Below are 14612 nucleotides of genomic sequence, written 5' to 3'. Positions count from 1 at the left end.
CCTGCGGCACCCCACTCACCACTGATTGCCAACCGGAGAAACACCCATTTATACCAACTCTCTGCCTTCTGTTGTTTAACCAATCCACTATCCATGCCAATACACTTCCTCCAACTCTATGCATCCCTATCTTATTTGTAAGTCTCTTGTGCAGCACCTTATCAAGCGCCTTCTGGAAATTCAAGTATATGACATCCACCTGTTCCTCCCTCTCCACTGCACTCATTATGTCCTCGAAGAACTCCATTAAGTTTGTCAAACAGGACCTGCACTTTCTGAATCCATGTGTTTGCCTAATGAAACCACTCCTTTCTAAATGTTTTGTTATTTCTTCCTTAATGACAGCTACATATTACAGATGTTAAGCTAACTGGTCTATAGTTGCCCGTCTTTTGCCTACATCCTTTTTTAAAAAGTGACGTGACATTTGCTGTCTTCCAATCCGCCGGGACCTACCTCGAGTAGAGAGGTTTGATAAATGATTACCAACTCGTCTATTATAACCTCCACTAATTCCTTCAGCACCTGGGATGCATTCCATTAGGACCAGGTGACTTATCTAACTTCAGGCCCTCTAGTTTGCTCATCACCATCTCTTTAGTGACAGTGATTTTATCGAGGTCCTCACCTCCCATTTCGTCCATAACATCATTCTTTGGCATATTAGACATGTCCTCCGCCATGAAGACTGACGCAAAATAGTCACTCGATGCTTCAGCCATTTCCTTATCACCCAATAGCTATTTCCCCTTCTCATTTTCCAGGGGACCTATATTGACTTTAACCAACCTCTTCCGCTTTATATATTTATAAAAACTTTTGCTATCTGCTTTTATATTTTGTGCTAATTTACTTTCATTATCTTCCCTTTCTTTATTTGCTTAGTTGTTCTCTGTTGCTTTTTAAAGTTTTCCAAATCCTCCAGTCTCCCACTACTCTTTGCAACTTTGTACACATGAGCTTTTAATTTGATACTATCTTTTATTTCCTCAGTTATCCAAGGCTGGCTCTCCCCACACTTACTGTCCTTACTTTTGACTGGAATATACTTTTGTTGAGCACTGAAATATCTCTTTGAAAGTATTCCACTGTTCCTCAACTGTCCTACCAAATAGCCTGTGCTCTCAGTCCACATTAGCCAACTCCTCCCTCATCCTGTTGTAGTCTCCCTTGTTCAAGCATAATACACTAGTTTTAGATATAACTATGTCATCCTCAATCTGTATTCAATCATACTATGATTACTCTTAAAGGGATCTGTTCTGGGACCCCTGCTCTTTGTGAATTTTATAAATGATTTGGATGAAGCAGTGGAAGGGTTGGTTATCAAGTTTGTAGATGACACAAAAATTCGAGGAGTTGTGTATAATGTGTGCGGTTGTAGGTCGCAATGGGACATTGGTAACTGGGCTGAGAAGTGACGGAGTTCAACCAAGAGAAGCGTGAAATTATTCCTTTTGGAAGGTCAAATTTGAAGGCAGAATACAAGGTTAGTGGCAGGATTCTTAGTGTTGAGAAACAGATCTCGGGGTCCACACCCATAGATCACTCAAAGTTGCCATGCAAGGTGATAGGGTTGCCATGAAGGCATATGGTGTGCTGACTTTCATTAGTCTGACAATTGAGTTCAAGAGCCACAAAGTAATGCTGTAGCTCTATAACACCCTGGTTAGACCACTCTTGGAATATTCTATGTCTTATGAAGATACTATAGGTTGAACAAGCTACAGCTTTTCTCTTTGGAGCAGAGGAAGAGGTGACTTGATAGAGGTGCACAAGACTGTAAGAGCTATAGATCGAATGCATAGCCAGAGACTTTTTCCCCAGGGCAAAAATGGCTAATGCAAAGGGACATAATTTTAAAGAGAAAAGTATATGGGAAGGGAGATGTCAAGGCAAGTTGTTTACACAGAGAGTGATAGGTGTGTGGAATGGACTGCCAGTGGTGGAGATAGAGGGAGATACACTAGGGGCATTTAAGAAGCTCTTAGCCCTCCAATTTTCTATCATTCATGTGTCTCTGTGGGAGGGAGGGGTTAAAAGTTCAGCACAACTTTGAGCTGAAGAGCCAGTACTATATTGTAATGTTCTAATTTCTAAGTTACCCTTCACTATTTCATAATCAAGAAATATGAAACAAGCACATTGGCAATAAATGCAATAGGATTTGGGTGTACTTTTAAATTAGTATTTTTCTTCAATAAAAATGCTAAAAATAGCAAAAAGAAAAAAGTGATTCCTGATGGCTTTGCATACAATATATGACTGTGATAAATACCCCGCTGACTCCATCAACTGTGGGGACCATAAAGACTTCAATATCATCATACCAAATAAACTCATCTCCAAATTCCTAAACCACAGACTCAACACCTCCCTCTGCAACTGACCAAAAGACACCAATCACTAAAATAGGCAAAAACACCTCAGCTACAACATTCAACAATAGTGTCCCACAGTCTGCAACTTCATCATATTACTTTATTCTCTATACACTCATAACTATGCAGTCAAATTCCGTTCTAACTCCATTTATTAAGTTTGCAGCAAGTGACACCACCATAGTGGGTCTCAATCAATGACACATCAGGGTAGAGGAAACAAAGAGCCTTGTGGCATGGTATTAAGATAATAACCTACCCTTCAATGTCAGCTAAACAAGGGAGTTGGTCATTGACTTCAAGAAAAAGGTTTGAGTACAATCCTGTCTATATCAATGGTGCTGAGGTGTCGATGATTCAGAGCTTCAAGCTCCTAGGTGTAAACAGCACCAGCAGATTGCCCTGGTCCAACCATATGCACACTATGGCCAAAAAAAAAGAGCACTTCCTCTGAGCTCAAGAAATTCAGCATGTCCATAATGACTACAGATACACCCTGGAAAGCATCTTATTTGGATACACAGCAGCTGCTCTGCCCAGGACTACAAAAAAAAACTTCTAGCTTGTGAATGCAACCCAGTCCATCACACGAGTCAGCACTAACTGTCTGCACTTCCTGCTGCCCTGGGAAAGCAACCAGCCTAATCAAGAACCTGTCTGATCATTCACTCATCTAATCTCTCACATTGGGAAGAAGATAAAAAGCCTGAAAGTACGTATCACTAAACTCAAGGACCACTTCTATCCCACTGTTATAAGGCTCTTAAATGGATTGATTGTATGCAAAAGGATGACTGCTTGGTCTCTCAGTAAGCCTCATTATGGCTACTATTTGTCGACCTGTACTGCACTTTTTCTGCAACTGTAACAGATGTTCTTCATTCTATATATGGAATGATCTGTCAGGATGTCACACAAAAACTTTTTGCTGTATCTTAGTACATGTGACAATAATAATAATAATAATAATAATAATAATAATAATAAAACAAACCATGTTGTAGGACACTACGGCAGTGCCAGAAACCTCTTGCCTGGGCAGCAACAACAGCACTGAGGCCTCAGTGATCAAGCTGTGTTGTTCACATGGCTGACACCAACATCCTGGAAAAGACACTATTCCAAACACAGGAAGAGATCATCATAGAGGAAATATTTGTTTAAAACTTCTTGAAAAACTGCCATAGGTCCTGACCACTCAAAAATGGAGGAGTGTTGTGGTTACCTGGTTACCACTGAGAATCTAGAGTGGCTCACAAGAAACACTTCCAAACTACCCACCTACAGCAGTGCCTATGATTCTCACATCGGCTTCAGCAGTTACCTCAAAGCTCACAGAACCAGCATAGATGCAATACACATTTAATGTTGAATAACTACCTAAAAAAAAAGGCCAGAATGAGTAAAACACACAAAGTACTGGAAGAACACAGCAAGGTTCCTTTTATCAGGACTGCAAAGAAAGAGAGCAGAAGCCAGAATAAAAGGGGTCGGGAGGAGGTGAGATGTATGAGCTGACAGGTGAATTCAGGTGAGAGGGAAGTAGGAATGTTTGGGGTGGTAGGGAATTATGTGAGAAACTGGGAGGTGATAAGATAGGTGGAAGCGGCAAAGGACTGAAGAAGTGAAATGATAGGAGACACTGTAGATCATGAAATAAAGGAAAAGATGTGGAAAACCAGAGGAAGGAAGGTATAGGTGACAGACAGGTCATAAGGGCAATGGAGGGGAGAAGAAAGAAGAGAAAAAAGGGCCAGATGAATAAGAGAAAGCAAAGAGGGAGGCGAGCTCTAGAAGTTAGAGAAATTGATGTTGATGCCATCAGGTTGGAGATGACCAAGAAAAATGAGGCATTGCTCATCCAATCTGTTTCTGGTCTCAGCAAGGCAACAAAGGAAGCTGTGGACATGCACGTCAGTATGGCAAGGGGCATCCTGACTGATATAACTAAATGAGTGGTGTGAATCAGGTAGCATGGGTACTACACGTGGGGTGAAGGATGCTTGTTGATGGTTTGCGGATGATTGAATGCACATGACCCAGTTTTAATCTCGTACAAACTTCTACTTCAGAGGTTTCTGGAGAGACTATTTTTGTGATGGGCTGCTACCTATTTGAGATGCTGCTGGTTGTCTTAGTGTGGGCTTTGGTGAGAAGGGTAATCAACACAAAGGTGGGGGTAGGTTCTTATTTTTGTATTTTTCCCCCTTCAAAGCTTTTTAGTCATGGCAAGTGAGCCCAGACCCATGTTATGCTCCTCCTGTACAATATGGAGATTCAGAAGCTGCCAGCATACCTGATAATGACAAGCGTAGGAAGTGAGTCCAGCTGCAGCTCCTGACACACCATATGGCGAACCTGCAGCTGCCTACAGATTCATTTTGGAGCATCCGAAATGTTGAGAATGTTGCAGATAATATATCTAATGAATTAGTCAGACTGCAGTTTAAGGGCCAAGGGACAATTAGGGAATGGGCGACAGGCAGAGCAGTCATAGGAAGGTAGTGCAGGAGACCCCTGCAGTCATCTGCCTCCAAAAGAGATACTCTGCTTTGGATACTGTTGGGGAAGATGGCTGATCAGGGGAAGGCAGCAGAAGACAGGATCATGGCACCATGAGTGGTTCTGCTGCACAGGAGAGCAGCAAAAAGAGTGGCAGAACTATTGCTGTAGAAAATTCCTTGTTTAGGGAAATAGACAGGATCTTCTGTCGCCACAACAGGACTCCCAGCTGGTGTGTTGCCTCCCAAGGGTCATTCTAGAAGGGGAGGGCAAACAAGTAGCTGTCATGATGCATTAAGATAGCAATGATACAGGAGGGAAAGAAATGGAGATCCTACAAGCCAAATTTTGGGAGCTAGGAGATGTGTGCTAGTCAGAATAGGAATGGCAACATAGAATATGTGGCTTGAGCAATGGTGCAGGATGAAGGGTTTCAGATTCCTAGGTCATTGAAATTAGTTCTGAGAAGGTGATAGCAGTACAAATTGGATAATCTACACTTGGGATAAATGTTCCAAGGGAGATTGTTTGCTTGTGCTTCTGGGAAGGGTTTAAACAAATATGACAAGGGGGTGAATGGAGATGGCTGGGAATTAAATACCCAAAGGTATCAGGTAATGTGGAAGCATAGGCATGAAGGTAAGTAAAGCTCACAAAGATCAGATCAGGATGACAGTGAGAGACAATATGTGGTAAATGAAAGGTCATCCATCTTCAAAGAAAAGAACAAGATGAGATTATTTAAATGGTGAAAGATTGCAGCACGCTGTTGTGTAGAGACACTCTGGAATGTTTGTGTATTAGTCGTAAAGGGTTGGCTTTGTTATCAAGTTATCAAGGCAGTAAATGTCACTATATACTAGCCTGTGATTTATTTTCCTGTTGGCATTCACAGTAAATACAAAGAAACACTATGTAAACAATGAAAAACCACACACAATGAACACAAACAGCCAATGTGCAAAAGACAAACTGTGGCAATACAAAAAAAGGAAAAAAATAAACCATAAATATCAATAACATGAGTTGTAAAGTCCTTGAAAGTGACATAGATTGTGGAATCAGTTCAGTGTTGGGGTGAGTGAAGTTATTTCCTCTGGTTCAAGAGTCTGATGTTGAGAGGTAATAACTGTTCCTCTACCTGATGGTATGAGACCTGACACTACTGTATCTCCTTCCTGATAGCAGCAGCAAGAAAAGAGTATTGCATGGATGGTAGGGTCCTTGATGATGGTTGCTGTTTTTCCTGTGATTGTGCTCTTTGTAGATGTGATCAATGGTGGGAAGGCTTTACCCATGATGGACAGGGCTATATTCACAACACTTTTGGAGGCTTTTCCATCCAAGATCATTGGTGTTTCCATACCAGGCCATGATATAACTAGTCAGTATACCCCATCACAAATCTATGGAGATTGTCAAAGTTTTAGATGACATGCCAAATCTTCACAAATGTCACAAAAGGTAGCAAAGATGCTGCCATGCCTTCTTTGTAATGCACTTACTTGTTGGACCCAGGACAGATCCTCTGAAAGGCATTTTCAGAAGGCATTTGATAAGGTCCCACATAGGAGATTGGTGGGTAAAATCAAAGCTCATGGCATTGGGGGGAAGACAGTGACATGGATAGAAAACTGGTTGGCAGATAGAAAGCAAAGGGTAGTGGTGAATGGGTGTTTCTCAGAATGGCAGGTGGTGACTAGTGGGGTGCCACAGGGCTCAGTATTGGGACCACAGCTGTTTACAATTTACATCAACGATTTAGATGAAGGCATTGAGAATAACATCAGCAAATTTGCTGATGATACTAAGCTGGGTGGCAGTGTGACATGTGATGAGGATGTTTGGAGAATTCCGGGTGACTTGGATAGGCTGGGTGAGTGGGCAGATACTTGGCAGATGACGTTTAATGTGAATAAGTGTGAGGTTATCCACTTTGGGAATAAGAACAGGAAGGCAGATTATTATCTGAACGGTGTCGAGTTAGGTAAGGGAGAAATACAAAGAGATCTAGGAGTCCTTGTTCATCAGTCACTGAAGGTGAATGAGCAAGTGCAGCAGGCAGTGAAGAAGGCTAATGGAATGTTGGCCTTTACTACAAAGGAAATTGAGTACAAGAACAAGGAAATTCTCTTGCATTTGTACAGAGCTCTGGTGAGACCACACCTGGAGTATTGTGTAGTTTTGGTCTCCAGGGTTAAGGAAGGACATCCTGGCTCTAGAGGAAGTGCAGCATAGATTCACGAGGTTAATTCCTGGGATGTCTGGACTGTCTTATGCAGAGAGGTTAGAGAGACTGGGCATGAACGCGCTAGAATTAAGGAGATTGAGAGGGGATCTGATTGAAACATATAAGATTATTAAGGGATTGGACAAGATAGAGGCAGGAAATATGTTCCAGATGCTGGGAGAGTCCAGTACCAGAGGGCATGGTTTGAGAATAAGGGGTAGGTCATTTAGGACAGTTAAGGAAAACCTTCTTCTCCCAGAGAGTTGTGGGGGTCTGGAATGCACTGCCTCGGAAGGTAGTGGAGGCCAATTCTCTGGATGCTTTCAAGAAGGAGCTCAATAGGTATCTTATGGATAGGGGAATCAAGGGATATGGGGACAAGGCAGGAACCGGGTATTGATAGTAGATGATCAGCCATGATCTCAAAATGGCGGTGCAGGCTCGAAGGGCCGAATAGTCTACTTCTGCACCTATTGTCTATTAAAATGATAATGCCGAGCAATTTAAAGTTGCTGACCCTGCCCCACTTCTGAAGATTTAAAATATTGCTGGTGAAGCCCAGCGACTATGAATCCAAGGCAAACAAAGAAAATTACTAAATACTTTATTAATAACAGTCACTGCTAACAATGATAGAGTCGAGGCAAACAGAGATAGGGTTGAGGCACCCCTGAGAGCAAGAAAAGAACTAATGTTTGGACGACTTAAGGGTCGGGCCAGATTGAAAAGGTCAGTCAGGACCAGAGGCAAAGGACAGGCCAGTTCAGCTCGCTGCTCCACGACATTTATTCGACTCTGCACTGAACCAAGGCTGTGGCCTGGTCTGGCTGCAGTGATGTCTGGCTCTGTGTCTTTTGTAAAACTTCGAATTCTGAATGCTATTTACTTTCTTTTACCATTTACAAAATTTGTTCTCCCCTTCCCCCCCCCACTGGACATTGGGTGTTTGACTGTCTTTTTTAAAAAAAAAATGGGCTCTTTTGGGTTTCTTTGTTTTGTGGCTGCCTGTAAGGAGACAAAATCTCAAGGATCTATAATGTATACATACTTTGAACTTTGATCCCCTGATGGGGAATGGCTCAATTTTCCTGCTCCTGTAAGTAACCAGCTCCAATAATCAACTCTTTGCTTTTGCTGACATCAAGCAAGAGGTTGTTGTTGTGGCACCATGGAGCCAGATGTAATAATTCGTCACAACACTCGATTTGAAGAGTTTGTACTGCAACTGTAGAGTACTGAGGCTGAACCTGGAGTATGGCATGCAGTTCTGGTTTCCTTACTTGAGGAAAGATGTATTGGTTTTAGAGGTGATGCAAAGGAGGTTCACTAGGTTGATTCCCAAGATGAGGAGGTTCGCCTATGAAGAGATTAAGTTGCCTGGGACTACACATAGTGAAATCCATAAGAATGAGAGGAAATATAGAAACACAATATTATGAAAGGGATAGATTAGATAGAGGCAACAAAGTTGTTTTCATTGATAGGTGAGACTAGAACCAGTAGACAGCCTCAAGATTCAGTGGAATAGGTTGACAATGGAGATGAGAAACTGCTTTTTCCAGAGAGTAGTGAATCTGTGGAATTCTCTCTCTGGGGAAGCAGTCAACACTACCTCATTAAATATTTTAGATGCCATTACATTATTTTGGAGTAACAAGGAAAAGACAGATAGGTGGAGCTCAGTCCACAGCCATATCAGCCATGATCTTACTGAATAGCAGAGCAGGCTTGACAGGCCAGATGGGCTACTCCAGCTCCAATTTCTTATGTTCTTATATTCAATACAGACACCATACTGATACACAAGTCTGGACTTTAAATCTGAAGCAACAAGCTGACGGTGGAACTCAGGTCAAGCAGCATCTGTGTAGGAGCGAAACTGTAAAGGTTTTAGGTCAAGGCCCAAAGCTTTGACAAACCTTTCCTCCTACTGATGCTGCTTGATCCACTGAGTTCCTCCAGCAAGCAGATTATTGCTCCAGATTCCAACACCTGTAGTCTCATATCTCTAAACTTTGTTTTCAAGTTTTGCTCCCACCTCAGTTTACTGATTTTGATGCTCTGATTTGGGATGATTTCACCATTAGGGCAATACTCTGTGAGAAGGCTTTCCAAACTAACACCTTAATTCACTAAGTTAATGTGAAATTCAGTGCTTGGAAGGCAGAATCAAACTACATGGAGTTTGAGGGTCTCCATCTTGCAGTTTCTATTGAGTGCAATACAATCAAATGATCCAGGCTGTGAGACTGGAGGCAAAGAGATTGAAAATCAAAAATAAGAATTTAAGCCGATTACACAAAGCTCTGATTGTATGAAACTCACACAATAACTTGGATTAATACTCAACCCAATCTCACACCATTGAACAAATGCCTCCAAAGATACTGCCTGATCTGCTGAGGTGCTCCAGGTGTTGCTTTTTTCTCCAGATTTCCTTGTGTCTCTAGAATCATTTACATTTCTCTACCATCTTTTCATATTACAAAACTTCCCAAGATGCCCAAACAAAACACCAGCAGATTCAACTTGCCCTAAAGAATGACTTAAGTTGGAGGTAGGGTGAGAGCATGGCTTCCGAAGCATGTTATTAACAAATGAATGATTCAAGTTGAAAATGCACAAGAGACTGGACTGAGAGCAGTGTTTAGTTTGGAGAACGTTATTAAGGCTAAGGGTGTAGATAAAGACCCAGAGAATTCTGAATGCAATGTACAAACAATAACAAATGCTGGTCAGCAACTACATGGATATAGGGGAATTGGACAGAGTAAACAGTTTGCAGCAGCCAAATCCAACATGCAATACCTTTTTGCACAAATACCTAATCAAAAAGAATTAAAAAAAAAATATTATAGCATAGTAGTTAGTATAACAGCATTACAGTACCAGCTATCTGGGTTCAATTCACCACTGTCTCTAAGGAATTCGTACATTCTCCCTGTAACTACATGGTTCTCCTCCCAAAAGACGGATGGGTTAGTAGATTAATTGGTCACATGGGTGCATTTGGGCAGTGTAGGCTCATGGGGCTGGAAGGGCCAGTTACCATGAAATATGTTTAAATAAAAATCTAAATAGATAAATAAATAACCAAAAACGTATCTGATTTATATCCTCATATCTGACAAAATACAAGTCATTTCCCTAACCTATGAGTTGATACAGAGACAATCTAAAAAAAGTGTTAAACAAGTTGTGTTACTTCTCGAACTTCCCTTAAACTTTCTCACTGCAATGTTGTACTTACTTTGAACACATTTCTTTGACATACATCAGCTAGCCCTCAGAACTAATGGGAAACTACTTTAACCTACACTCCAGAACCAAGGCCTCCCCAACCTTCTGTAGTAAAGCTGCAGCAGGCAGACAATGTCTGGGTTGATGCACAAATATGGAGGACAAGCTCCAACCCTTTGTTCAATCATGAAAAGATAGGCCTCAAACTCAACATGCTTCAACTAATCATTCACATGGCAAAATAATTCATCACAAACACTTCCCATATCTTGGGAACAATGATAGAAAAGGCATTTTCAGATAAATAAAAAGTAAAAGAGAGCCAAGAGTGGCTACCGGAGAGGTAGCTGGAAAATGACACCGGAGAGGTAGTAATGGGGGACAAAGGAATGGTGGATGAACTTAAGAATTTTGCATCAGTCTTCATTGTGGAAGACACAAGCAGTATGCCAGAAATTTGAGTGTGTCAGGGCAGAAGTGAGTGCAATTGTTATTTCTAGGAAGGTGTTTAGGAAACTGAAAGGTCTAAAGGTATGGAAAATAGCAGATGTTACTCCACCCTCTTAAGAAGGGAGGGAGGCAGAAGTAAGGAAACTTAGGGTCATTTAAATCGAAGCAAGAGGCGGAGAGGGCAGAGGTAAAAGAAGCTCGGAGAGAAGCTTTTTTAAAAACTGATCGGGGCAAAGAGGCTAGACTGCACAAGCGCATGACGTAGCGCGCCAAAGGTTTAAAAGAAAGACCACCATATACAGCGGCCATCGTCTTAGCAGCTATTGTCAGAGTGGACTGAGGCAGAGTGGGACGACTTTGCCTTCGGCGACAACAGGCAGAGGCGAGGTTTGAACGGAGCACAACTGCGCAAGCGTGTGCAAGTCAGCAGGGGGGAATTTAAAAAACGAGCAGAGGCTGAGTACGAGCTTCACTCCAAGTGAGGTAAGGCTGGGTAAGCTCCTTTAATTAATCTAATTAGCTTAGAAGTAGGTAATGGAGGCAGCAGTTAGGGCAGTTGAGTGCTCCGTTTGCAGTATGTGGGAAGTCAACGCGAGCACTGTTATCCCTGATGACTACACCTGCAAAAGGTGCATCCAGCTGCAGCTCCTGACAAACCGTGTTAGGGAACTGGAGCTGGAGCTGGATGAACTTCGGATCATTCGGGAGGCAGAGGCAGATATAGACAGGAGTTTCAGGGAGATAGTCACCACTAGGATCAGGAGGCAGGTAGTTGGGTGACTGTCAGGAGAGGGAAGGGGAATAGACAGGAAGAGCAGAGCACCCCTGTGGCCATTCCCATCAACAATAAGTATACCGTTTTGGATACTGTTGGTGGGGATGACCTACCACGGACAAGTTGCAGTGGTTGCGTCTCTGGCACCGAGATTGGACCCTCAGCTCAGAAGGGAAGGAGGGTAAAGAGGAGAGTAGTAGTGATAGGGGATTCGATAGTTAGGGGGACAGATAGGAGGTTCTGTGGAAGAGATCTACAATAAATATAGGCAGCATGGAGTAAATGAGGTGCTCAAGGAATATAAAGAATGTAAGAAGAAAGAAATTAGAAAAGCTAAAAGATACAAGGTTGCTTTGGCAAGTAAGGTGAAAATAAATCCAAAGGGTTTCTACAGTTATATTAATAGCAAAAGGATAGTGAAGGATAAAATTGGTCCCTTAAAGAATCAGAGTGGACAGCTAAGTGTGGAGCCAAAAGAGATGGGGGAGATTTTGAACAATTTCTTTTCTTCGGTATTCACTAAGCAGAAGGATATTGAATTGTGTAAGGTAAGAGAAACAAGTAGGGAAGTTATGGAAACTATGACGATTAAAGAAGAGGAAGTACTGGCACTTTTAAGGAATATAAAGTGAGTAAATCTCCGGGTCCTGACAGGATATTCCCTAGGACCTTGAGGGAGGTTAGTGTAGAAATAGCAGGGGCTCTGACAGAAATATTTCAAATGTCATTAGAAACAGGGATGGTGCCAGAGGACTGGCATATTGCTCATGTTGTTCCATTGTTTAAAAAGGGTTCTAAGAGTAAACCTAGCAATTATAAGCCTGTCAGTTTGACGTCAGTGGTGGGTAAATTAATGGAAAGTATTCTTAGAGATGGTATGTATAATTATCTGGATAGACAGGGTCTGATTAGGAACAGTCAGCATGGATTTGTGCGTGTAAGGTCATGTTTGACAAATCTTATTGAATTTTTTGAAGAGGTTACGAGGAAAGTTGACAAGGGTAAAGCAGTGGATGTTGTCTATATGCCTTTGACAAGGTTCCGCATGGAAGGTTAGTTAGGAAGGTTCAGTCGTTAGGTATTAAGATTGAAGTAGTAAAATGGATTCAACAGTGGCTTTTGGTATGTTGGCCTTTATAAATCAGAGCATTGAGTATAGGAGTTGAGATGTAATGTTAAAATTGTACAAGGCATTGCTAAGGCCGAATTTGGAGTATTGTGTACAGTTCTGGTCACCAAATTATAGGAAAGATGTCAACAAAATAGAGAGAGTACAGAGAAGATTTACTAGAATGTAACCTGGGTTTCAGCACCTAAGTTACAGGGAAAGGTTACAAGTCTTTATTCTTTGGAGCGTAGAAGGTTGAGGGGGGACTTGATAGAGGTATTTAAAATTATGAGGGGGATAGAAAGAGTTGACATGGATAGGCTTTTTCCATTGAGAGTAGGGGAGATTCAAACAAGAGGTCATGAGTTGAGAGGGGCAAAAGTTTAAGGGTAACATGAGGGGGAATTTCTTTACTCAGAGAGTGGTAGCTGTGTAGAACAAGCTTCCAGTAGAAGTGGCAGAGGCAGGTTCGGTATTGTAATTTAAAGTAAAATTGGATAGGTATATGGACAGGAAAGGAATGGAGGGTTATGGGCTGAGTGCGGGTCAGTGGGACTAGGTGAAAGTAAGTGTTTGGCACAGACTAGAAGGGCCGAGATGGCCTGTTTCCATGCTGTAATTGTTATATGGTTATTTACCTGATTCAGTGTTTGGGAATATGTTGGAATTCACTATTAAGGATGAGGTTTCTGGATACTTGGAGAGAAATGATAAAATCTTGCCTGATGAATCTGTTGGAATTCTTTGTCTATCCTGCCTGTTCTCAAAGGAAAGTCAGTGGTGGATGTTGTATACTTGGGATTTTCAGAAAGTCTTGGACCAGATACTGCACCTAAGGTTGCTTAACAGGATAAGAGCCCATGGTATTACAGGAATGGATACTAGCATGGATAGAAAACTGGCTGATTGGCAGGAGGCAAAGAGTGGGAATAAAGGAGACCTTTTCTGGTTGGCTGCCAGTGACTAGTGGTGTTCCACAGGGGTCGGTGTTGGGACTGTTTTTTTTTTACGTTAATGATTTGGATGATCGAATTGATGGCTTTGTGACCAAGTTTGCAAATGATACAAAGATAGGTGGAATGGCAGGTAGTGTTGAGGACGAATGGAGTCTCTTGAATGACTTGGACAGATTAGGAGAATTGACAAAGAAGTGGGAGATGGAATACCGTGTACATAAGTGTATGGCCACCTAGTTTGGTAGAAGGAATAAAGAAGTAGATATTTTTTAGAGAGAAAATTAAAATTCAAAGGTGCCAAAGCACTTGGGAGTCCTTGTGCAGGATTCCCTAAAGGTCAACTTGCAAGTTGAGCCAGTGATAATGATGGCAAATGTAATTTCAAGAGGACAGGAATATTAAATCAAGGATGTAATACTGAGGTTTTATAGACCGCAATTCAAGTATTGAGAGTACTTTTGGGCCCCTTATCTAAGAAACGATGTGCTGGTATTGGGGAAGAGTCCAGAGCAGGCTCATGAGAATGATATTGGGAATAAAGGGTTCATATAAGTGGAGCACTTGATGGCTCTGGGACTATACTCAAAGGAGGAATTGCTTTAGCCAGAGGGTAGTAAATCTGATGAATTTATTGCTACAGGTGGCTGTGGAGGCCAAGTCATTGGGGATATTTAAAGCAGAGGTTGATAGCTACTTGATTAGTCAGGGTGTCAAAGATTACAGGGAGAAGGTAGGAGAATGGAGTCGAGAAGGCATTGATTTAACGGTGAAGCAGACTTGTTGGATTAAACGGCCTGATTCTGTTTCTATATCCTTTGATCTTATGGTCTCAGTAAAAGGCAGACAATGATGAAAAAAAATCATCAGCTGAGGTGAAGGGTATCAGAAGATCAAGATCTCAGATCTGGATGCAGTGATTCCTGCCCACATACTTGCTTCAGAGATCTGGAGATCTCCAGCACCAGAGTGC

General features: G+C 41.9%; 1 protein-coding gene across 10 annotated transcripts in view; it reads right to left on the bottom strand.

Annotated features, from left to right (window-relative positions):
- The window catches only part of LOC132377950 (transmembrane and coiled-coil domains protein 1-like), a 98703-nt gene that overhangs the window by 64158 nt on the left and 19933 nt on the right, over nt 1-14612 (bottom strand). Inside the window, exon 1 of one of the 10 annotated variants that reach the window (XM_059944483.1) lies at nt 3376-7800. The exons of the other annotated variants lie outside the window; for them this stretch is intronic. Within the exon in view, the coding sequence (XP_059800466.1) occupies nt 3376-3378 (3 nt within the window). The 5' untranslated portion in view covers nt 3379-7800. Of the gene's footprint in view, nt 1-3375; nt 7801-14612 lie in introns of those variants that run through there. 10 annotated transcript variants of the gene reach the window in all.

The sequence above is a fragment of the Hypanus sabinus genome, chromosome 19, assembly GCF_030144855.1.
Source record: "Hypanus sabinus isolate sHypSab1 chromosome 19, sHypSab1.hap1, whole genome shotgun sequence".
Taxonomy (NCBI): Eukaryota; Metazoa; Chordata; class Chondrichthyes; order Myliobatiformes; family Dasyatidae; genus Hypanus; species Hypanus sabinus.
The sequence above is the reverse complement of the archived record's forward strand: the minus strand, read 5'-3'. Positions and strand labels throughout refer to the sequence as shown.